General features: G+C 36.9%; 1 protein-coding gene across 1 annotated transcript in view; it reads right to left on the bottom strand.

Annotated features, from left to right (window-relative positions):
• The window catches only part of LOC101437845 (tRNA-dihydrouridine(20a/20b) synthase [NAD(P)+]-like), a 137,803-nt gene that overhangs the window by 29,068 nt on the left and 83,823 nt on the right, over positions 1 to 24,912 (bottom strand). Inside the window, exons 12-14 of the mRNA XM_071215517.1 lie at positions 23,599 to 23,749; positions 21,184 to 21,319; positions 12,959 to 13,067 (exon numbers count right to left, since the gene is read on the bottom strand). Coding sequence (XP_071071618.1) covers positions 12,959 to 13,067; positions 21,184 to 21,319; positions 23,599 to 23,749 — 396 coding nt within the window. The remainder of the gene's footprint in view (positions 1 to 12,958; positions 13,068 to 21,183; positions 21,320 to 23,598; positions 23,750 to 24,912) is intronic.

Genomic DNA, 24,912 nt, shown 5'->3' with positions numbered 1-24,912 from the left:
TAAGGTATCCTGTCCCAAGGAGCAGAGCCAGATGGGGTTAATTAAGCAGGTCTGTTTTGCATTTAGGTGGTCCGCAGAGACTGGATTGAGTGTGTGCACCTCTTGCCAACAATTCTGCTATGATCTCTTTTTACCCTGGTATCACTTTTGTATGTGGCACACCTCAGATGCTTGCATTCCATCTGGGTCTCTGTGTACTTGTGTCCTTGTGTCTGGATATGCATGGGGTTCTAATTCACTGCTGTGTGTGGTTCTATGGTCTGCATCCATGGCAAAGGGACCCAGGCCATGCTGCCTCTGTGTGACTCTTAAATTGCATGGGATTGAGTGAGGGGGAGAGGTCTGGACTGGTGGGTCCTGGACATAAATCTCCTACCTGATTTTGGTGTTTTTTTTTTTTCCTTTTTCTTCAAGTCAGCATTTGTGCAGTCTTTCTCCAGTCTCTATCATACTCCAGAGTTCCAAGCAAGTGGTATTTGTCCTTTTATTAGTTAATTCTGAGGGTAGACTTTTCCTGGGGATGTCTTATGTTGCCATGTTGATGACCCCAGTCCTCAAGGTTCCCTTCTTTTTATCTCTATCAATTTTTCTCAGAGATAGATAAAGGTTATATGGATAGGAGATTTTAAATAAGGTTCTGGTTGGATTTTCACATGGAAATGACCATCAGGCAGCCTCGAAAGCAAAAACTCATGCTCTAGCTTCTAAAAACAAAAACCAATTCATTTCATTGGTGTTTATCACCTTTAAACACTGGACAATTAAAACATCCTAGACATGATTAATATTAATATATCCCCAAATCAGATCTAAACCCCCTTTAAATGGAAGCAGAGTGGGCATCACCATTCCAAAATCTTCAAGATTGGGGACTGAACAATGAATTAAAGTAGATTTATTATTATTCTACTACAGACTTTTTATTATTCTAGCAACGGAAGAACTCTTATCATTGATGTAAAGGCAGCAGCCACCAGAAGTTCTGAGAGATGGGATAAGGAAGAATAGATATAATATGGGGGCATTTTCGGGACACTGGATTTGTTCTGTATGACATTGCAGTGATGGATACAGGTCATTGTGTACTTTGTCATAACTTATAAAATTGTGCGGGACAATAATGTAAACCATAGTCCATGGTTAGTAGCAATGCTTCAATAAGGGCTCATCAATTGTAACAAATGTATCACACTAACGAAGGGTGTTATTAATAAGAGAAAGTGTGGAGGAGGAGGGAGTGGGGCATATGGGAATCCCTTATATTTTTTTATGTAGCATATATTTAATATAAAACTCCTTTAAAAATAAAAATAATTTAAAAAGGAAACTAATATATATATCCCCAAATCATCTACAGAAAAGAAAGGTGCTATTATACTTTGCTTTTATAAACCGACCCTAGATTTAATTAGGAGATGACTCAAATATCTGTCACTGAATGTTTCACCACTTAGACTTTTGAGAGGTTGTTTTCCTTTCTTCAATTGAGAGAGCTTGTAAAATATTTTATCTTTAAAATTTGGCTACCTTTTTTATTTTGATATACCAAAAAACCCCACAATTTTATGTGGCTTTGGAAGTAAGACAATGTCATAGAAAAGTTATCCCTCATCTTGAAGAATATGTTTTAAATAGTTTTGATGAACTTTTTAGGTTGAAAGTTAAAGCCTAAATTTTCTTTTTAATTCAGTAGTCTCTATTTACTTTTTTTAAAAAAAGATAAAATTTTTTCCCCTCCCCTTCCCCTCCCCTTTTTTTTGTTGTCTGTGTCCCTTTGCTGTATGATCTTCTGTATCTATTTCTCTCTCTTTGCCTTCTCTTCTCATCTTTCTCCTCTATGATTCACCAAGATTCAAACCTGGGGACCTCTGATGTGGAGAGAGGTTCCCTGTCAATAGTGCCACCTCAGTTCCTGGTCTCTGCTGCTCTTCACATTGACTCTCCCCTTCGTCTCTCTTTTGTTGCATCATCATCTTGCTACGTGACTTACTGGTATGGGCACTGGTAAGCCCGAAGGGGAGAGTCAAGGTGAAGTGCAGGAGAAACCAGGAACTGAGATGGCACAGCTGACAGGGAACCTCTCTCCATATCAGAGGTTCCTGGGATCAAATCCCGGTGAATCCTAGAGGAGAAAAAATGAGAAGAGAAGACAAAAAGAGAAACAGATACAGAGGTTGACACGATGGACACAGACAGCAAAAACAGCATGGAGGGAAGGGGGAGGGGGGGGAAGAAAAAATAGGACACATATTGTACTATTCTACTTATAGAAATATTTAGAGGAGGCAAATTTATAGACAGAAAGATTAGAAGTGACTGGGGACTAGCAGAAGGGGGATGGGAGAATTATTGCCTAATAGGTAAAGTGTTCCTGTTTTTGGGGAGATGAAAAAGTTTTGGAAATAGAGGTGATGGTTGCACAATATTGTGAATGTAATTAATGCCACTGAATTGTACACTTAAAATAGTCAAATTTTATGTTAAATATATTTTACCAACAACAAAAAAATCACCAGTGGAGGAAGGACTTTTAAGCAGAAATTAAATAATTAAGGACTCTATATGATTAACTTCTCTTATAAAGCATTACAGTATCTACCTTGTGTTATAATTACAACAGTTCTCAGAACTGAAAAGACATTTAGAGATCAAGCACCACTTTAAATTTCCAATGATGAATCTGAGGCCTAGAAAGACTGAATGGCTTACCTAAGTTCATGATAGTATAAATGGGACTAGAACCCATATTTCATTGTTCTAAGTCCAATGCTTCTCAAATTGATGATGCACATAGAATATAATGTAAGGGCACTTTCTGAAGTGGTATGTCTGGTAGTCACACAGTAATTAAAACAAAACTGGGTGTGTATTTCTTTTTCCCTTCAGCCTCCTGTTACACAATCATTTGACGAGAACAAGGAAAGTAAGTATTTGCTTCCCAATCACTGTCAGAACTCTATTATTATAATGCCTAAGTGCCATGTCCATCAAAAGTTGTAAGCACACAGGCAGGTGGCAAGGAATTGATCTTAAATAAGATTTCCAAATAAATATGTGGTCGCAAATTAGAGTAAGGAAGACATGAAGGACTGTAAGAACATTATAGGGCATTCAGCTGGTGTGATAGGCTGAACTTGCTGAAAGATAGGGGTAAGATCCCTGTTATTAGTATTTAAGAAAAGGATTCTTCAACTCAAATACATCTCTAGCTCTATTAACTTGTCTTCTTCTAGTTTATTACGTTTTTAGGCTCAGCCAATGCTGCTGCTACGATGCTATACCTAGAAGGGGCATTACAGATGGGTCATTCATTGTCCATTGTCTCATTGCCTGGATGAGACCAAAGCGATAAAGCAATTTTCTCAAGCCCAGAAGTCTGCAGAGTGGTGGAGCTGGGGCAAAGATCCAGTTTCCCCTACACCAAGTTCAGTGACTTTTTTTTTTCCTTCAAAGAAGTTTTTTTTTTTTAATTAAAGTTAATAGATCACAAGGAATGTTACATTAAAAAAACAAAAAACATAAGAGGTTCCCATAAAACCCACTCCCCACCACCCACCACATCATTATTGTAAATTGTATTTTTTTGAAGATATACACTTAACACACAAAAAAATATTACATTAAAAAATATAAGAGGTTCTTGTATACCCCTCACCCCCCAAGTTCAGTGATTTTTGCAATTAAACTGGTGTCTAAAGCTCACCACTCATTTTAAATGAGGAATTGAGGCCCAAAGATTTGTGCAAGGTTCAGAGCTAATTAGTATTATAGTAATCAAGGTCTAGAACCCAATTAGTAATACAACTTTTCTTCACCTGCTGAAGAAAAGTGAGCTTGTAAATGATTTGACTAGAAGCTGTTTGATTTGTCCTAAAAATCAACATCTTATTTGATATTTCCAAGTCTCAGTTGGTGTTGTGAGAACATTCCTACACTGTTGTTTCTGCAAAGAATCTATCTACTCTGGGAGAATTTCACATTTCTACTCCCAACATATACTTCTGAACCCAAACTGTTTCCCCTAGAAACCTCAGTCCTAGAAAGATAAACAGAGGCTGAGCGTTTCACCTCATCATTTTTCAAAGGGCTTTGTCTTCTAGGAAATGATTTTAAAATTCTTTGTGGAGAAATGTGGGCAGTATTTAATCAATAGGTCACCATTTTATTTTACAATTGTTTTTTGCAAAGATTTAAACCACCATTTTTTTTCACGTGTTCATCTCTGTAAGTCACTTATAAATGCTTTCTCTTTGAAGAGTAAACAGTTGCTTACTTTGTCATGGTTACTATGGAGATATTGCTCAATCTTGAAGTCTTGATTTGAATACTGTGGATTTGTATTAGTCTAATTTTGAAATGGCATACCAAATACTGCCATATAAGAGGCAGAAATTAGTTTGCAGTGTAAAATTATTCATAGAATTATATTTGGTCATTGCTGTAGTATGCTAAAATTCAAATATAAATTATCTGAATATAAATTGTTTTAAATTATAACCAGCTGCATTTAAACTATTCAAAATGTCTGAGAATATAATCAGTTCTTTTCATACCTTCAGAAAAAAGTCCTTGAAAGCTAATTTTTAAATTTAAACGTTTTAAAGCCAATTTCTAGATTCAAATGAAATAGTGAAACTCATAGACAGTAAACATTTAATGTATATTAAACATTATTATACCCTGCATCTAAAGAAGGAACATATAGTCATTGTTAAAGGGCCTTGAAATCATAACATAAAAATCATAAAACAATATTTTTAGTGGCTTGGAAGAAGGACATCTGAAACCCCAGCTCTGTTTATACAACACATGTCCGTGCAAAACTGCATACTGCAGTTATGTGAGCCACTAAAGACCACCCAAAGTAAACTAATTCTAAATCTCCACAGAAGAACCTTCTAATCAGGGCAACTTTGGGGCAGGAATTAAATGTGTTAGTAACTTAATCATAGCAAGAGAAATCAGGAAATATGCACATACTCAGAAAATCCAATGTCTTGAGGCATGTCATAGGAAAAGCAGATAATCTGGGTTGGGGTCAACTTAACTTAGTCTTTTGATTCCTGGCTTCCTTGTTTCTGTACTCATAAACTAGAGCTGAGCTCCTCAAATGTTAATGTAAATATAAATCACCTGGGAATTCTGTTAAAACACAAATTCTGGTTCCAAATTCCTAATTTTATCTCCACAAAATTAGGAGAAAAAATTAAAAATGATTTTTGATTTAAGGCACTAAATTTTGGGAAAGATAGGCAGCAAGCGACAAATGGAACAATCAGTAATTGTTGGAACCATCCAAAACTGTTTCTACCACTCATCATACATGTGGTTATTTTACATGCAGGTTTTATCTTCCTTAACAGGAACACTAGGGCATTTTTAAGTCCTTCCAGTCCACAGTCCTTTGAATAGAACAGCTAGTCAACAAATGTTTACAAAAGGAATTAATCTGTAATGAAACTGTAATAAAGTATTTTTGTTATGAACGGAGATGTTTAAAATATAGGCATGGGAAACAGATGTGGCTCAAGTGATTGAGCTCCTGTCTACCATATGGGAGGTCCTAGGCTCGGTTCCTGGTGCCTCCTGGAGAAGACAAGCAAGACCGCAAGCTAGTGTAATGGGCAGGTGAGCTGATGCAACAAGATGATGCAAAAAGGAAACATAATAAGAGACACAACAAAGCAGAGAGCTGAGGTGGCTCAAGCTATTGAGTGCCTCTCTTCTACCTGGGAGGTCCCAGGTTTGGTTCCCAGGGCCTCCTAAAGAGAAGATGAGCAGACACAGAGAGCAGACAATGAATGGACAAAGAGAGCAGACAGGGAGTGCAAATGATGAAGTGGGGTGGGGGAAGGATAAATAAATAAAATAAATCTTTAATAAAGTACAGGCATACCTCAGTGATACTGTGGGTTCAGTTTCAGACAACTGCAATAAAACAAATATCGCAATAAAGCGAGTCATAGGACCTTTTCTGGTTTCCCAGTGCATATAAAAGTTATGTTTATACTATGCTGTGGTCTATTAAGTGTGCAATTGCATTCTGTCTAAAAAACAATGTAGGTACACAGAGACACAAAGTGAGCATGTGCTGTTGGAAAAATGGCACCAACAGAACTGCTCAAGGCAGGGTTGCCACAAACCTTCAATTTGTAAAAAAACATAATATCAGTGAAGCACAGTAAAATGAAGTGCAATAAAATGGGTCATGCCTGTAATTACTGTCAGTGTCAGGACTGGGTTTTAGCTTTGGCTCTGCCTCTAATTTGTTGATTGCCCTAGGTTATGTCATAATCTTTCAACTTCAAGTTCTCTAACCTCTCAATTGAGGGCAGTCTTGTTATGAGTTCCTGGGTTACAAATAACTCTAGAATTCTAGGTTTTAAGGCTCATATATAGTGCTTGAAAAATGCAGATATAAAACATGAAGTAAGTCTTTAGCTTCTCTTTTCCATTATACAAGTTATTTGACATTTGTACTTAAGATATCAGATCAGCATGTTTTCTCAAAATGTTTATCCAGGAAACTAAAGTTTAAAAAACCTACCAACTTTCCCAATTCCTATATTCATATTCCAACTATCTGAGTTCAGAAGTAGTATGGATATACAGATAAATAAAATACATACATCAACCTAAAGATTCATTTTTTGCTTCATAGATGCAGAATAATGAGCTGCCATTTTAAAATAATTTAGAAGAGGTTGAAGCATTAGTCATACATTAGTACCTCTACTGAGAATAAAATGGTCAAATAGTGAACAGCAAGAGGGTTCAGGAAAAGAATCAAAAGATCTGTATTAGAAATTTAATTCTGAAACCACATTGAAATTAACATGGTGATACCATCACTTTTTTTTGAGTCTAAATAAAGATACATGCTTTAGGTTTCCCTAAAATAATATTTTACTAATGAAAAGAACAAATCCATTTCTTTACTCAAATCATTTATCCTCTCCTGCAAAGTTTTATTACTCCATATCAGTTGATACAATAGATGCTGTAAACTAACAGCCACATTGTAAAACTAATGAGAAATGGTCATGTTTACTGGAATATGCCCTCATCTCCCTCCCAGATGCTTCACCCAAGGGAGATGGCATTTAAAATTCATGGCTCCATTCCATATAACACACTTGGGTTGCAAGTTAACAGGTGGATAAAACATGTCAGGTCCTGTCCTAATGATTCTAAGACTGCATGAAACATTTTTTTAATGTGAGAAATAAGCTTTAATTAACCACCTGCTGAACTTAAGTTTGGAGGAAAGGGTAAAAGTTATGGTGAAGAATTTTCTCTCATAAAAAAATAAATATAATTTATTATTAGCCAAAAATGAAAACATGTCCTGATGATCACTTTTGCTTAATTACATAATTTGGAGTTAAATACTAGACATTAAAGGTTAACTAGTCCATTCCCATTATTTTATGAAAAAGAAAATTGGCCTAAAAAGGTACAATGACTTGTTCAAAATTACCTAGTGTACTTGCATAGACTTTGCAATATAATTCATATAACTCAGCATAAGATTAAACTTCTAATATTTAGTGTCTACCTTCAAAGTAATGCAAAGAATGGAGTCAATTAGTTAGATAATCCGAGCTAAATAACTGCATCAGATTATATGAATATTTGAAAGAGTCCGTGTCTGTTTTTTATAAACAATAAGAATCTATCCTTTTCATTGTACAAGTAATGCATGCATTCACTGAATGGTATGTAAACTCCAGAAAAAAGTTATTCATCACAAATGCTAAAGATAATTGTTTATTATTAGTTTGGTACATTTTTTAGACTAGAATTGTCTAGCTTAATTTCTGTGCCTAACTGAGCAGTTAGCATAAACCTTATACAAGCTGATAAAGTCATTACAGAAGTATTTACCATGAAGATCTTTAGTGATCACACTTATCTAGGTAGGGAATAAGACAGTAGGGAAAAACACAAAGGCATTCTAATAAATCACCTCCTCACATCTTTGACTGCATCCTCTGGTAAATGAGAACCAAATAGGATAAAACATCATTATGTATTAGTTTCAGAACAGAAGTTCTATATCAAGCATGCCATATTTTTTTTGGTTTGACAATTTTATCAACTACTTGTGGAGTTAATATAGAGATTAAATAGAAAGTGGTGTTAAACTCTTTTATTTAAAAACAACAGCTGAAATATGACTAAAAGGTGGGCCATATATAATACTTGCTTTAAATAATTAAATAATTTAAATAATTAACATACCACATCCATCAAATAAACTATTCTTTCTTAATACTGGCTTTTCTTTAGTTAATGAAAGAAGAAAACTTTCAGATATGTAAATAAAGGAGAGAGAAAATGTTTTCTCTTATTCAAATTAACAAATCTCATTCAATATAACAAAGCAAAAAATATGACATAACCAACAAATTTGTTTTCAAGCATTAAAAATTTAAAAATAAGATGGTGGATTTGATATAACTGCAGGTTAAAGACAGTTGTTTGTGTCCATGAGAATTTACAAATGTAAAAGAACTGTAAAATGCTCAGATTGGACTTTGAGAGTTTATTTTTAGATAGATGGATGGCTCAAATAGTTCATTTATAAGAAGCGGAAATCCCCTGGTTTTGACTCTGTATAGAAGCTTATTTTTATATGATTCAAGAGGAAGCAATTTAGTGTTCGTGGTAATTTTGTCTTGATCTTTAATTTCTTTCAAAGAACATGCCAACCAATTTTACTCTCTAGTACTCGTCCTTAGTATAACTTGTTTATCATTTGCATGAAAGGGTATATATATGTATACTTTTACCCCAATAACTTAAAGGGTAAAGAAATCAGTCTGTAAAAGGAAATGTTAGTTTGTTTTAAAAATAATTTTATTGCCATTTCAGTCACAAATGAATTGAACATCTAAGAGGAACTGAGTTTTTTTTTTTTTAAGGAGGTACTAGGGATTGAACCCAGGACCTGGTAACTTGGGAAGCAGGTGCTCAACCACCGAGCTACATGTGTACCTGGAAATGTTGGTTTTTTTCAAGGTAAGCTAAGGTGATATGAAAGCATTTATCCAGGAATGGAGTTGAATCACCAGTATCTTAAGTAGGGGAATAGAAAGTTCTGTTCCCTTGTTCAAATCAAAGGTCTCTGCTGTATGCTGCCAATACTTTAGTATACACAGTGGAACTTTACACTTAGTTTCTATTCTGTTTATGTATTCTTTGTTTAGGTATGTTATTTGAAATTGCTCTTCTTGAACTGGTATGCTTTTCAAGAAAAGTGTTAATTATACTCCCTGTTTAATTATTTTGTGATGAATAAATTATTTTAAAAGTTTTTTTAAAAACTGCTGATGAAAGAATGAAGGAAAGGAAAAGGATGGAAATGAGAGGGAAGGAGAAGAAGGGAGGGATCTGGGGAGAGAGACAGAGATAGGGATAGAGATTGAGATAGAGAAAGAGAGAGAGAAAGAAAGAGAAAGAGGTAGGGAGAGAGTAGGAAAGGGAAAGAAAAAAGGCAGGGTCAAGAAATTTAGCTAAATCACTTTTAAAACTGTTATCTAATCTTACCACTACCCAGATGTATGCATTCATTGAATGGTAAGTATTTCCCCTAGCTATAAGAATCAATACCTGGAACGAACTTGGCCCAGTGGTTAGGGCATCTGCCTAATACATGGGAGGTCCGTAGTTCAAACCCTGACCTCCTTTACTCGTGTGGAGCTGGCCCATGTGCAGAGCTGATGCGTGCAAGGAGTGCCCTGCCACGCAGGGGTGTTCCCTGCATAGGGGAGCCCCATGTGCAAGGAGTGCTCCCTGTAAGGAGAGCCGCCCAGCGCAAAAGAAATTGCAGCTTGCCCAAGAATGCACTGCATACATGGAGAGCTGACACAACAAGATGACGCAACAAAAAGAAACAGATTCTCGGTGCTGTAGAGAAGGATAGAAGCGGTCACAGAAGAACACACAGCGAATGGACACAGAGAGCAGACAACTGGGTAGGGGGTAAAGGGGAGAGAAATAAATAAAACAAAATAAATAATTAAATCTTAAAAAAAAAGAATCAATACCAATAAGTTATTTACTTATAAGAATAGTACTAGTAGCTATATAGGAAGAGGCCTTTTATGTCAGTCTCCAAGGTCATCAGAAAAGGCTTTCCACTACATAAAAGGTCTATTTCTGTTATGAGAATTTGTGTGCTTTGTAAATTCTTCAAAACTTTGGTTCATTTGTTCATAGCAGTGCTTTATCCAACTACTATACACTAGATGTCGGAGTTATTGTCAAACAGATAGTAAAAATGATGTTATCAAGTTCTTACACTTGACTAAGTCCTGAGTGTAAATTTGGTGTTTTGGGATATGCACGATCTCTTTTGGATCACTAGGGTGATATTACTGCACTTCAGCACAGGCAATTTACTAACTCTGGTCAAAATGTGAGCTGGTGGTTAAAAACTGATGGAGATTTGGGCACTATACTGATAGTGTTCTTAATATCTACCCTAGAGAAGTATATTTTTCCAATTTGGAGCTAACCAGCTTAAATGCTTATTTGTATTTATGCTTTATTTTCACCAACATACCTTAGAGAAAATGTTTCACTTAGGTTAAAGAAACTGCAAGGGCAATAAAATTCATAAAATATCCCATTTGTCCCTATTAAAACATAAATCACACAGCTTTTTAGTCTGGTTTTAAATATAAAAGATCTTTCTGAAATCTTCTTAAAGCACTGTCAGCCTTAATACTCTCAAATTTTTAAAATTAGTAAATATTTTTCAGTGTTACTGTGCTGTTGAAGTCACCCAAACACTGCACTTTTATGTAATACAATTCCTTAACTCTTGCCTTAATGAATTTGACTATTACACAGTCAAGGGAATATAGTCACAGAAAAGCCTTCTTTTGAAATAGAATTTTGCTCTTTTAAGGTCATTATGAGGTTACCTAAAATAGTAACTTTGGGTAAAGAGTATTCATAAAATATTACATATCTAGTAAGAACCAAACAGGACATCCTCAAACAGGTAAAATCTACTTTTACCTCAACACTGATTTACTTAAAAGTAGCTTTGGAGTCTACAGTTCAAACAAAGAAGCTGGTATCCTTTATTATTTGATTATAAACACAATACCTATATTATCAAAGAGTTCAGCTTTTCCAAAAATGTAATTTGTCTGTTAAAAAAAGTTGAGGTAGTATAAAGTTTAGAGTTATAGCTCAGACTAATAAAGTTAAAGCTCAAAGGCAAAGACAGAAGAAACTAAATTGACCAGGTTAGAAGAGATATAGCATGGCATGTAACCTATTCTTGTCTATCTTTTATTATTATACCACATGCATGCAACAGAAGAAGAGAGATCTTCAGCAGATAGGAAGGAAAGAAAGCAAGATTTTAAAAATTATTAAAATTTTCATACAAATGATAAAACTTCTTAATCGTGATTCAAATCTTTTGCAATTGCAGATGAGGTAACAGTATTAACTAAAGCAAGGTTCTTGAATTTTGTGCTAACCTATACCAACCATATACTATATCATCTTGTCTAGAAGGATAATTTATTTTTTAAAACCAGGGGATAATTTATAGTTTTTGCTTCAAAACTGTTTTCTTTTTCTACTTTAAATAAGTTGGATGGTGACTAAAGAATTTTGTATCACATAAAATATCTTGCATGGATTTTGTTTTGTTTTATTTTACAGAATTAACTTTAATCTTCTTGCTTTCAATCTCAAATTCAAATATACCTGGATGAAATAAACTCTAATCAATGTAAACAGATCTTCAGTAACAATCAGTTATATTACAGAGAACTTCTATTATTCTGCATCCTACTTAAAGAAAATCTAAACTTGCAAATGGTGTGAAGTAGGTCTTTGATTCAGGCACAGAACATTTTCCAATTTATATCCCTTTAAAATAGTGGAAAAGATTCCCCAGTGTCTGGTCAATACCAAGGGACACCTATTGCAAGCAGGCATGCTGCCCAGGGGTCAAGCCACAAACTTAAGTGTTTCTTGGGATGACTCCGGACTTGGAATACCTACTTTCTTGTGTTATGCAGCTGCAGGCAATAAAAATTTGTTCTTTGACTAAGAAGAAAGAAATACTAAGAGAAATATTAAAAAAAAAAAAAAATTGGAGAAAAATAGCCATCTTCAATAAAATGGAATTAAGATGCTCATCCCAGGGGAGCAGATGTGGCTCAAGTGGTTGAGTGGCTGCTTCCCACATGGGAGGTCCAGGGTTCAGTCCCCGGTGCCTCCTAAAAACAAAAACAAACAACAAGCAAACAGATGAAAACAACAACTGAGAGGAGCCAATGTAGCTCAGTGACTGAGCGCTGGCTTCCTGCATATGAGGTCTCGAGTTCAATCCCTGGCCCCAGTATCATAAATAAATAAATACATACATACATAAATAAAAGCTTACCCTAAGCCCTTATTTTAATATATTCTGAATAAGGCACCCACATTCTCAGCTGAGCCCCAGAGAATTGCTTATTCCATGTCTACCCTTCTTTTTCAAGGAATGCTTTCATTATATCTGACAGGTAGGAAATATCAGGGCCTGAGACAAGCAATATATTTTCTTGTAACCAAAACTGTCACCCTGAAATTGCTTCTGTGAAAGAAACTAAACATGATGATGATGGAAAAATGTGATTCATTTTTAAAAAGTGTGTTTATAAGCAACTTTTTAGGAACATAGTTCTTTTGCTAAGCCAGGAACATCTGTATTTACAACACAGATCTGAAACACCTACATGTTTTCCTATATAACAGAGCATGTTTCTCTTGGCTGAAATGATGTTTTAGCTTCATATTTTAGGAGGAATTTAGAGATAGGTCATTCTTGATATTTTAGCCAGAAGGACATTCAGGAATTAATTTTGTTTTAGGGAAAACAGTGAAGTGTAATGGCATAAAATACTAGTTTTTCCATATTTGCACATGCACACAAAGTTACCATCTGAAGTCTTCTTTAATTCAGTTTTCAGTTTTTCCTGATCTTCTACTAGTTTTTTATTTTCTGCTTCCAAAATGTATTCTTCTTTCATACCTTGGCTTTTCAACATCTATCACAAAAGAGTTATAGGAGGAAATAAATTTAAATTGCAACTTTTGCCATCAGAAACTTGATATTTGACACATAAATACAAAATGCTCCTTATTGTAGTTGGAATTTCAGCAATGAAAATAACAGTTTCTGATCACATTTTCTAAAGTATTTAAATAACAAGTGAGCACTTTTCCCCTAAATTAAGCATGTGATGTAAAGCTAAGGAAAAAAACAAACAGTTCTGAGGTTGATAGTAATTGGAAAATTCGTATGTTCCAATTGCATTGCTGTCTGTTCAGACTATTTTTACACAAATTTGTAAGAGAATATACTATTCTTATATGAGGAATATAACATTCCTCTAAGTGGTAAGTGGGAAATGACAGAGACAACACTATGCTTGGTGAATTTTACCTAATTTTTATTGAGTAGTCAGTCTCCAGATTACTTTTAATCAGATAAAGCTCTTTATAGTTTCAAATCTATTCTGGATTTAAAATCGATTACTTTATGAATATAGTTTATCTCTTTTTTTCTTATTTTATTATAGTTTATCTTTTATAGCCAAGAAAAATTAAGATCTGAAGAGTAAAACAAAATAAAAACATCATGGAGTAAAAATGTCATATTCTATATGCTTAATGGAAACCATCATTGTTAACAGAGTTAAATAAGCTGGCCTATTATCATTGAGAATTTGGTAAAGGAATTTAAGTTACCAAGAAAGATAATTTAATGCTTGAAAAATGAAATATGTATATATTGGCCTGGATCAATTAACTAAATAAAGCAGCAGCCATTTGATACCAACAATTTCCATAGTCTAGGTAAAAAAACACACTGACATAAGAGACAAATTCTCTACCGCAGGGCTATTCCTTTTGCAATATAAGGTGGTATATTCAACAAACTCACAAACCTCTACTGAATAGTATCTACATGTGCACATTATACTATAAAACAAAGGATAGAAATATAAGAGAATGTACTTGGGCTCTGCTCTCAAGTAACCTCAATCTAGTGCAAAGGTTGAGGCAAGAATATAAACTGTAGCAAGAGAACTGAATATAGTACCATTATACTATATCAGAGGTTATGCATCTCAGGAGGAATTAAAGCGAATAAATATATTAGATATTGCCAGAAATTTTTTTAGAAGATAAGAGCAATGAAGTACATATTAAAACTGAAGGAACCTCATACCTTATCCCAATTTTTAAAGATTTTTTAAAGAGCAGGAACAAGGAAAAAACCCAAAAAAAACCCATATCTCTTTTAATTTGTTGCCCACTTCAATTCAAAATGACCTAGTCATTATTTCATTGAATTCCGCTCAAACAGTCTCCAATGCTTACCCAAAATGAAAGAGAACCACTGAACTGCAGGAATTTTTACACTGACTGCTTGAGTTATTATGCCATTTACTTGGAAAAGTTAGATTTGTGTTGGTCTTATAAACAGACTTGGATTATTGCACCTGTAAACTTGTCCAAATGTCTTATATATAACTTGATCCCAGAGAAAGATCAAGAGCCTGGGAATCTGAAATTCAATAGTACCAATGCAATAATGCAAGATTTCACTGTCCCACTTACCATATTGTACCTTTACAAACAAGTGGGAAAAAAAAAAGTGACAGGTAAATCTCTATCACCCTTGTTATTGTAAAGCATACAATTAAAACTTTTTTTTAAAGATTTATTTATTTTATTTATTTATTTCTCTCACATACCCCCCCACCCCGGCTGTCTGTTCTCTGTGTCTATTTGCTGCGTCTTCTTCTTTGTCTGCTTCTGTTGCTGTCAGTGGCACGGGAATCTGTGTTTCTTTTTGTTGCGTCATCTTGTTGTGTCAGGTCTCCGTGTGTGCGGCACCATTCCTGGGCAGGCTGCACTTTATTTCACACTGGGCAGCTCTCCTTACGGGGCACACTCGTTGTGCATGGGGCTCCCCTACACAGGGGACACTCCTGCGTGGCATGGAACTCCTTGTGCGCATCAGCACTGCACATAGGCCAGCTCCACATGGGTCAAGGAGGCCTGGGGTTTGAACTAGGGAAGCGGACTTGGCCCAATGGATAGGGCATCCGCCTATCACATGGGAGGTCCGCAGTTCAAACTCCAGGTCTCCTTGACCTGTATGGAGCTGGCCCATGCGCAGTCCTGATGCACGCAAGGAGTGCCGTGCCACGCAGGGGTTTTCCCCCTATAGGGGAGCCCCACACGCAAAGAGTATGCCCCGTAAAGAGAGCCGCCCAATGCGAAAGGAAGTGCAGCCTGCCCAAGAATGGCACCACACACACACGGAGAGCTGACACACAAGATGATGCTACAAAAAGAAACACAGATTCCTGGTGCCACTGATAAGGATAGAAGTGGTCACAGAAGAACACACAGCGAATGGACACAGAGAGCAAACAACTTGGGGGGAGCGGGGGAAGGGAGAGGAAAACAAAACTTAATTAGTAGTTTTAACCAAATATGCACCAAAAAACAGAGTTGCACATATATGAAGCAAACATTGACAGAATTGAAGAGAGAACAGACAGTTCTACAATAATAGTTGAGACTTCAATACCCCACTTTTACTAATGGATAGAACTAGGCAGAAGATTAGTAAGGAAAGAGAACTTGAACAATACTATAAACCAAATAGACCTAACAGACATGAATGAAACACTTTACCCAACAACAACAGAAAATATAATCTTTTTGAGTACACATGGAACTTTTTCCAGGACAGACCATATACTAGGCTACAAAAGTGTCTCAATAAATTTAAAAAGAAATCACACAAAGTAATTTCTTCAACACAATGGAATTAAACTAGAAATATAACAGAAGGAAAACTGGATAATTCAAATTTTTGTGAAAATTAAACAACACACTTATTAAACAACCAATCAGTTAAAGAAGAAATCATAAGAGAAATTAGATGAATTTTGAGATGAATAAAAATGAAAGCACAACATACCAAAATGTATGGGATATAGAAAAAACAGTTCTTAGAGGAAAATTTATATAGTTATAAGTTCCTACATTAAAAAGGAAGAATGATCTCAAATTAATACCCTAATTATAAAATCATAAATAGAAGTTGGGACATTATTATTGACATTACAGAAATAGAAAGGAATATAAGAGAATATATGAACAATTGTAAGCCAACAAATTAGACAACCTAGATGATATGGACAAATTGCTAGAAACACAAAACTACTAACCCAGGGTCCACAGGATGGAGGAATAGAATATGGATTAGAGTGGACTTACTGATATTCTACTATGGAACTATTGTGATTAGTAATGGAAGAAATTGTAGCATTGATACGGAAAAAGTGGCCACGGTAGCTGCTGAGGGTAGGGAGAGGGAAGAAGAGATATGATGTGGGGGCATTTTCAGGACTTGGAGTTGTCCTAGGTGGTACTGCAGGGACAGATGCTGGTCATAGTATGTCCTGCCATGGCCCACTGGGTGGACTGAAGAAGAGTGTAAACTACAATGTAAACCATTATCCATTTGGTGCAGCAGTGCTCCAAAATGTATTCACCAAATGCAATGAATGTACCATGATGATGAAAGAGGTTGATGTGGGAGGAGTGGGGTGAGGGGGTTGGGAGGTACATGGGGACCTCTTATATTTTTTTAATGTAACATTTAAAAAAAAATTAAGAGAGAAAAATAAATAAATAATAAATAAAAAGAAAGTAAAGAAGAAATAGAAAATCTATCAGACCTATCATGAGAAAAGAGATTCACCAGTAACTTCATCAAAAAGAAGTTCAGGACTGATGGCTTCACTGGTGAATTCCACCAAATATTTGAAGGAGATTTAACACCAACCCTTTCAAAGTCTTACAAAAAAATAGAGGAGAAGGGTACAGTTTCTAACACAATTGTATGAGGACAGCATTACCCCAATACTGAAGCCATGCAAAGATGCCACAATAAACTAGAGACCCATATCCCTTTTTTTTCAAAGATTTAATTTTAATTATTTCTTTGCCCTTCCCCCCCTCCCCCCTCCCTTTGTCTGCTCTCTGTGTCCATTTGCTCTGTGTTCTTCTGTGTCTGCTTCTATTCTTGTCAGCGGCCCAGGAATCTGTGTCTCTTTTTGTTGCGTCATCTTGCTGCATCAGTTCTCTGTGTGTGCGGCACCACTCCTAGGCAGGCTGGACTTTCTTCTGAGCTGGACGGCTCTCCTTACGGGGCACACTCCTTGTGCATGGGGCTCCCCTACATGGGAGACATCACTGTGTGGCACGGCACTCTTTGTGCACATCAGCATTGCATGTGGGCCAGCTCCACATGGGTCAAGGAGGTCCTGGGTTTGAACTGAGGACCTCCCATGTGGTAGGCGGATGCTCTATTCATTGAGCCATGTCTGCTTCCCCCAATATCCCTTTTGAATAATCCTCAACAAATTTACTAGCGAAAGGAATCTGACAGCACATTGAAAGAATTAAACACCACAACCAAGTGAGTTTTATCCCAGGAATGTAAAGGTGGTCCAACCTAAGAAAATCAATCAAGGTAATATAGTACAATAATAGAAGGAAGGAGAAGAACCACATGATCATTTCAATTGGTTCAGAAAAGGCATTTAACACTATCCAACATTCTTTCATTTAAAAAAAACACACAGAAAATTAGGAATAAAAGGTAACTCCCCTGACATAATTACTAAGAACTGAATTGTGTCGCCTAAAACATATGTTCAATTCCTAACCTCTGGTTCCATGAATGTGATCCTAGTTGGAAACAGGATCTTTGAAAATGTTAATAGATGAGTCCTAATCCAGTATGACTGGTATGCTTATAAGAAGAGGAAATTTGGACAAAGAGAAGATAGCCAAGTGATGAAGGCAGAGACTGAGTTATGCCACAAGCCAAAGAATGCCATGAATTGCTGGTAAGTGACCACCAGAACCCCACAGATTTCAGAGGAACCAGAACCATGGCTCTGCCAACACCCTGATTTAGGACTTCTAGCCTTCAGATCTGTGAGACACTTTCTGATTTCAAAACATACTACAAAGCTACAATAATCAAAACAGTGAACTACTGGTATAAGTTAAGACATATAAACAAATGGAAAAGAACTGAGAGTCCAGAAATAAACCCATACACTTGTGGCTAACTGATTTTGGACAAAGGTGCCAAGACAACTGAATGGGGGAAATAAGAGTCTCTTCAACAAATGGTGGTGGGACAGATCGATATCCACATGCAAAAGAATGAAGATGGACTTCTATCTTTCACCATATACAAAAACTAACTCAAAGTGGATCAAGGAACTAAATGTCAGAGCTGTAACTATAAGTCTCTGCAAATCACAGGGGTGCCCCCCGCATAGGAGTGCCACCCTGTGCATAAGTGGCCCCCACGCAAAGAGTGCCCCCCTCCCCACGCAGTAGTGCAGCCCATCCAGTAGTGGAGCCGCCTACACAGAGAGCTGATGCAGCAAGATGATGCAACAAAAAAAGAGACACAGAGAAGAGACAATATGAGATGCAATGAACTAGGGAGCTGAGGTGATGCTAGAAAATGATTGCCTCTCTCCCACTCCAGAAGGTCCCAGGATGGGTTCTGGGAGACACCTAATGAGAATAGAACAGACATAGAAGAATGCACAGCAAATGGACACAGAGAGCAGACAATGGGGGGAGAGGTAGGCAAAAAAAAAAAAGTTTTTGCAAATCATGCATCTGATAAGAATCTAGTATCCAGAATACACAAGGAACTCTTACAATTTAAGAGCAAAAAGATAAACAATCCAATTGAAATACGGGCAAAGGACTTGAACTGGCATTTTCCAAAGAAGATATGCAAATAGTCAACAAGCACACAAATTGATGCTCAATGTCATTAGCCATGAGGGAAATGCAAAGCCAAGCCATAATGAGATACCCATTTAACACCCACATACCACAAGAAGGGCTATTATTATTATTTTTTTTTTAAAAAGAGGAATGGAGAACAAATGTTGGCCAGGATGCAGATGAACTAGAACCCTCATATATTGCTGGTGGGAATGTAAAATGGCTCAGCCATGTAGAAAAGAGTTTGGCCACTACTCAGAAAGTTAAACATAGAATTACCGTATTATCAAGCAACTGCACTCCTAGGTATATAATATACCCAAAATAAATGAAAACAGGTATTCAAACAAATAGTAATGCCTGAATGTTTTCAGCAGCACTATTCACAATAGCAAAAGGTGGGAAAAATCCAAATGTCCATCAACTGACGAATGGATAAACAAATTGTAGTATATATACACAACAGAATCTTAGCCATAAAATAGAATATAGCACTGTTACCTGTAACAAGGGTTAAACCTTAAAAACACTATGTGTAGCAGTTTGACATGGTTATGAATTCCAAAAATAAATATTGGATTATGTTTGTAATCTGGTCTGTACCTGGGCATGATTAAGTTATGATTAGGGCTTTGATTGGGCCACATCATTAAGGCATTGAGTCCCCACCCCTTGGTGGTTGGGGACTCACAGATAAAAGGCATGGCAAAGGACAGAGTATAACCTTTTTGCTGTTGGGGGTTTTTGATGTTGGAGTTTGATGAGGAAGTCTTAAGACAGAGAGCCCTGGGAAGGAAGGTCACAGAGAAAAGAGAAGCAAGCCCTAGGAAGAAAGGAACCCTGAGCTCAGGAAGAAGGAAGCCCTGGGAAGAGAGGAACCCTGAACCCAGAGAAAAGCAAGACCTTGGAAGGGAGGAACTTAGGAAGCCTGAACCCTCACAGACGTCGGCAGCCATCTTGCTCCAACACACAAAAACAGACTTTGGTGAGGGAAGTAACTTGTGCTTTATGGCCTGGTATCTGTAAGGTCCTACCCCAAATAAATATCCTTTATAAAAAACAAGCAATTTCTGGTATTATGCATTGGCATCCCTTTGGCTGACTAATACACTATGTTAAATGGAAGAAATCAGACACAAAGGTTATACATTGTACAATTCTATTTATATAATATAGGTAAATCCATAGAGACAGAAAGCAGATTGTGGTTGTCAGGGTCTAGAAGAGGGGAGAATTGAGAGTAACTGCTCATTGGATATGGGATTTCCTTTTGGGGCAATGAAATGTTTTATAACTAGAATGAGGTGTAGTTGCACCAATTGTGAATATATTGCCAATGAATTATACACTGTGAAATGGTTAATTTTGTTATGTGAGTTTTATATAAATTTTAAAAGTTAGCTGTCTTTCATAATTATTTCATTTCATTAATTGAGCATCAGAGAAGAAAGGGGTCATAGGCAACATCTGCAAGTCATTTTGTAGTATGCTATAGTAGTGAAGGATAAGGAACGAAAATAAAGGGGGAAAAAGTATGGGAGATCAAGGACTCATTAGTAATGAAATAACTTTCTAATCTACCATCAATTATCTTCCTAGTCAAGTGATCATTTAATGAAAACCAACAATAAAATGGGTTTCAAAGAATAATTTAACTTAAAAGGAAATGTAGGTAATCACCGGACATTGTAAATCCTCACAGGGCCTACATGATGGAATAGAGGAGAGTATGGGCCATGATGTGAACCAATGTATATGAGGTGCAGAGGTGCCCAAAGATGTACTTACCAAATCCAATGGATGTGTCATGATGATGGGAACGAGTGTTGTTGGGGGGGGGGGAGAGGGGGGGTGGGGGGGTGGGGTTGAATGGGACCTCACATATATATTTTTAATGTAATATTATTACAAAGTCAATAAAAAATAAAAAAATTAAAAAAAAAAAAAAAAAAAAAAAAAAAAAGGAAATGTAAAAATAGGACTTACGGAGACTTGCTTTAAGTTATAAGGTAAAATTAATGGTAAAAAGAATTCAAATTCATATTCCCAGAATATTGTTTTCTCTCTAAATCATAGGAAGTATGTTCAATGATCTTAACATATTATGGAAGGAAACTGTGAGAACAAACAAATGTATAGGATATAAAACTTTTGAAAGAATCATTCCATAGAACAATATTGCTATTTATGGTCACTTTCTGCTGAAACATGATAAAGTGATAAATATTCTTTTTGATGCTGAAAAATACTATACCATCTATTGGAACACCAACAATATTTACCCAAAATTTAAAAAAGAAATTCAAATACCTGTTTTAGTTTTTCATTCTCTTCCATGTATTGTTTGGCAGCTTCATTAGTATTCTCTGCTTGATTTTTAAGCATTCTTTTGGCTGACAGTTCTTTTGCCAGTTGAGTAATGAGGGTAACCAGGCGTCGCAATACTCTAAGAAAAAAAAATTTAGTGTAATGTATAACTAAACTAACCATCAGGAATTATGACTTTAAAACAGTCATTTTCAATTGACTCCACTTTAGGTACGGGTGTGGTGGAGGGAAAGGATGTTTAAGGGGACACACTTTCTTTTCTTTAAATCCAAGTCTTTCAGTTGAAACAGTTTGTGTCTCATTCCTTTGGAATCTGTATCAGACGACTAGTACTTGATAAACAGTCAGTACTACTTATTGCTTTGTTTTCCTTAAAGAAGCCTCTAGAATGTGAGCCCTGTAGCAGTTTGACATAGTTATGTTTGTAAACTGGTCTGAACCTGGGCATGATTAAGTTATGATTAGGGCTTTGATTGGGCCACGGCATTAGGGCATTGAGTCCCCACCCCTTGGTGGGTGGAGACTCACAGATAAAAGGCATGGCAAAGGAAAGAGTGGAGGGTTCTTAATGTTGGAGATCTGATGTTGGAGTTTGATGGTGCCCTTAAGCTGGAGCCCCTGGGAGACAGACAGAGCCATTCACCTGATAATCTACAGCTGACTTTGTGGAGAAAACAGAGGAGCTGAGCCCAGAGGAACCCTGGAAGCCTGAACCCTCACAGACATTGGCAGCCATCTTGCTCCAACATGTGAAAATAGTCTTTGGTGAGGGAAGTAACTTATGCTTTATGGCCTGGTATCTGTAAGCTCCTGCCCCAAATAAATGCCCTTTAGGAAAGCAAACAGGCTTCTGGTATTTTGCATCAGCACCCCTTTGGCTGACTAACACAAGCCCAGAAACATATAAATGGGAATTTCAGATAGTATGACAGGGCTAGTAAAATAATTCTTTTTTTTTTTTTGGCTCAGCTCAAAATTTGCTTTTTAAAGAGCACTGTATAATGTCAGTCAAACCTAAATAGCCCATTCACACCTGTTCATGGGGAACTTCTATTTTTAGAAGTAGTAATTAATATCTTCATTTATTCCTTAAAAAATATTTACTCAGGAACTGTTAAGTGTTAAGCTATGCTTGGCACTGGGGAAATAGCAGGGAACAAGACAGAGTTCCTGCCCTCAAGGAATTAAGTTCTAGTTTGTGAGGTGATAGTTAAAATAGCATTTAATTACAACTATGAATGATACTAGAAAGAAAATGTATACATTTAATGAGAGCATTCAATAGAATGCTTTTGGGGGGACTGATGGTCACAGAAGGCTTTCCTGAGAAAGGGGCTGCAGGATGAATAGGAATTAGCCAGGTAAAGAAGAAAGGGAAGTGTTCTGGCAGAAGGAATAGCATGTGGGAGCGCAATAAATATTTGTTGTAAGAATGAATGAAGAGTGAAGATCAATGTAGGTGGAATAGAGTGTACATGGGGAAGAACAGTGTGGCAGTTTGATGAGATTTTTTATGAATCCCCAAAAAAGAAGAAAAATTATGCCTGCAAACTGGTTTGTTCCTCTGGGTGTGATATCTTTGACCGTATTAAATTCAAAGGTTTTAGGTTTAGTTGGTAAAAGATTAGGGTTTTGATTCAATCACATCAGTAGGGTGTGACTCAGGTTTGATTCCCTGCCCCCTTGGTGGGCAGATATAAACGGACATTCACATGGGAAGAGAGAGAACTCTACAGAAGCCAGAGGAGAGAAAGCTCAAACAGCTAAAGCCTGGGAAGATGAGCTATTCACCTGATAGTTTACAGCAAAAGAGAAAAGAGCAGCTGAGCAACTGGTAAGTCCTGGAAAGAAACGAGCCCTATGCCAGACTGATAGAGGAAGCCCTGAGAGATGAGCCCAATGCCAGCTAAAAGCTGAGACTGGAAGAAGCTGGGCCCACAAAGCCTTAACACTCCTAAGATGAAAAAGGAAGGAGAGACCAGGCAGAGACCACCTGCCATCTTGCTTTAACACATGGCAACTGACTTGGGTGAGAAATCAGCCTTGAACTGGACTCTTGAGGCCTTGTAACTGTAAACTTTTACCCCCAACAAATACCCTTTGTAAAAGCCAAGAGATTTCTGGTACTTTGCATCAGCACCCCTTTGGCTGATAAATACAAACAGTATGAGACAAGCCTCAAGAGAGAGGCAGGGGCTAGATTGTGAAAAGCCTTATGGACATAACAAACGTACAAGCAGTAACTATTGTTTGCTATTTGGGTTATCATCTGAGTTTGTATACGAAGACTCTAGTACACTAAATAGCATAGAAAAAATCTAGAGTACAGATGGAAACATAAATTTTGTCTTAAAAATTATGCTTCTGTGTTTTTTTGTTCTTTTTTTTTCCACTTACAGCCAAAAAAATAATGAAAATCCAGAAATGTAAAGATTTCTTTGAGACCGAAAAAGTTTCATCTGTGTGTGTTCATAGGCATTAGGTCTGCTGGTTGCGCTCTTCTCAATGGTATGAGCAGTGGAATATTTTCTTACTTCTCTCACAGCATCTATTAGAGAAAAAGAGAAAACATTATTTTTGGTTTTTAAGAATAGAAAGCTATCTTAAAAATTATTCTTAAAAATTAACTGACATAATTTACTGAAATTTTTATTTTTATTTTTAAAGAAGTTTTAGATTACATAAATACTACATCAAAAATATAAGGGCAGTGGATGTAGCTTGAGTGGCTGAGTACCTGCTTCCCATGTATGGGGTCCTGGGTTCAATCCCTGGTACCTCCTAAAAAAAAAAATAGGGAAGCGGACTTGGCCCAATGGATGGGGACCCACATGGGGGGATCCGCGGTTCAAACCCTGGGCCTCCTTGACCCGTGTGGAGCTGGCCCATGCTCAGTGCTGATGTGTGCAAGGAGTGCTGTGCCACGCAGGCGTGTCCCCCATGTAGGGAAGCCCCACGCGCAAGGAGTGCGCCCCGTGAGGAGAGCTGCCTATGGCGGAGGAGGGTGCAGCTTGCCCAGGAACGGTGCCACACACGTGGAGAGCTGACATAGCATGATGATGCGGCAGGGGGAAACACAGATTCATGGTGCCGCTAATAGGGATGGAAACGGTGACAGAGGAATGCACAGTGAATGGACACAGAGAGCAGACAACTGGGGGTAGGGGGAAGGGGAGAGAAATAAATAAAAAATCTTAAAAAAAAATACATATATATATATAGGGGGCTCCCAAATGCCACACCCCCTTACCCTCCTATACTTTCCCACATCAATATCTTTCATTAGTGTGGTACATTTGTTACAACTGATAAACACATATTGAAGCATTGCTACTAATGTGGACTACAGTTTGCACTATAATTACACTCTGCCCCACACAATTTTATAGGTTATGACAAAAGGTATAGTGACCTGCATCCATCATTGCAACGTCACGCAGGACAATTTCAACATCCCCAAAATGCCCCCATATTACAACTATTCTTCCCTCTCCCTCCCATCAGAACCTCTGGTGGCCGCTGCTTTTACATCAATGACAAAAGTTCTTCCATTGCTAGTACAGTAATAAGTCCATAATAGAATAATAACAAATCTACTTTAGTCCATGTTCATTCCCCATTCTTGAGGACTTTGGTATGGTGATGCCCATTATGTTTCTAACGGAGAGAGAGCTTAGATGCCATGGGACAGATGGATGGAACTATCTTGCT

Source organism: Dasypus novemcinctus, chromosome 5 (genome assembly GCF_030445035.2).
Source record: "Dasypus novemcinctus isolate mDasNov1 chromosome 5, mDasNov1.1.hap2, whole genome shotgun sequence".
Taxonomy (NCBI): domain Eukaryota; kingdom Metazoa; phylum Chordata; class Mammalia; order Cingulata; family Dasypodidae; genus Dasypus; species Dasypus novemcinctus.
The sequence above is the reverse complement of the archived record's forward strand: the minus strand, read 5'-3'. Positions and strand labels throughout refer to the sequence as shown.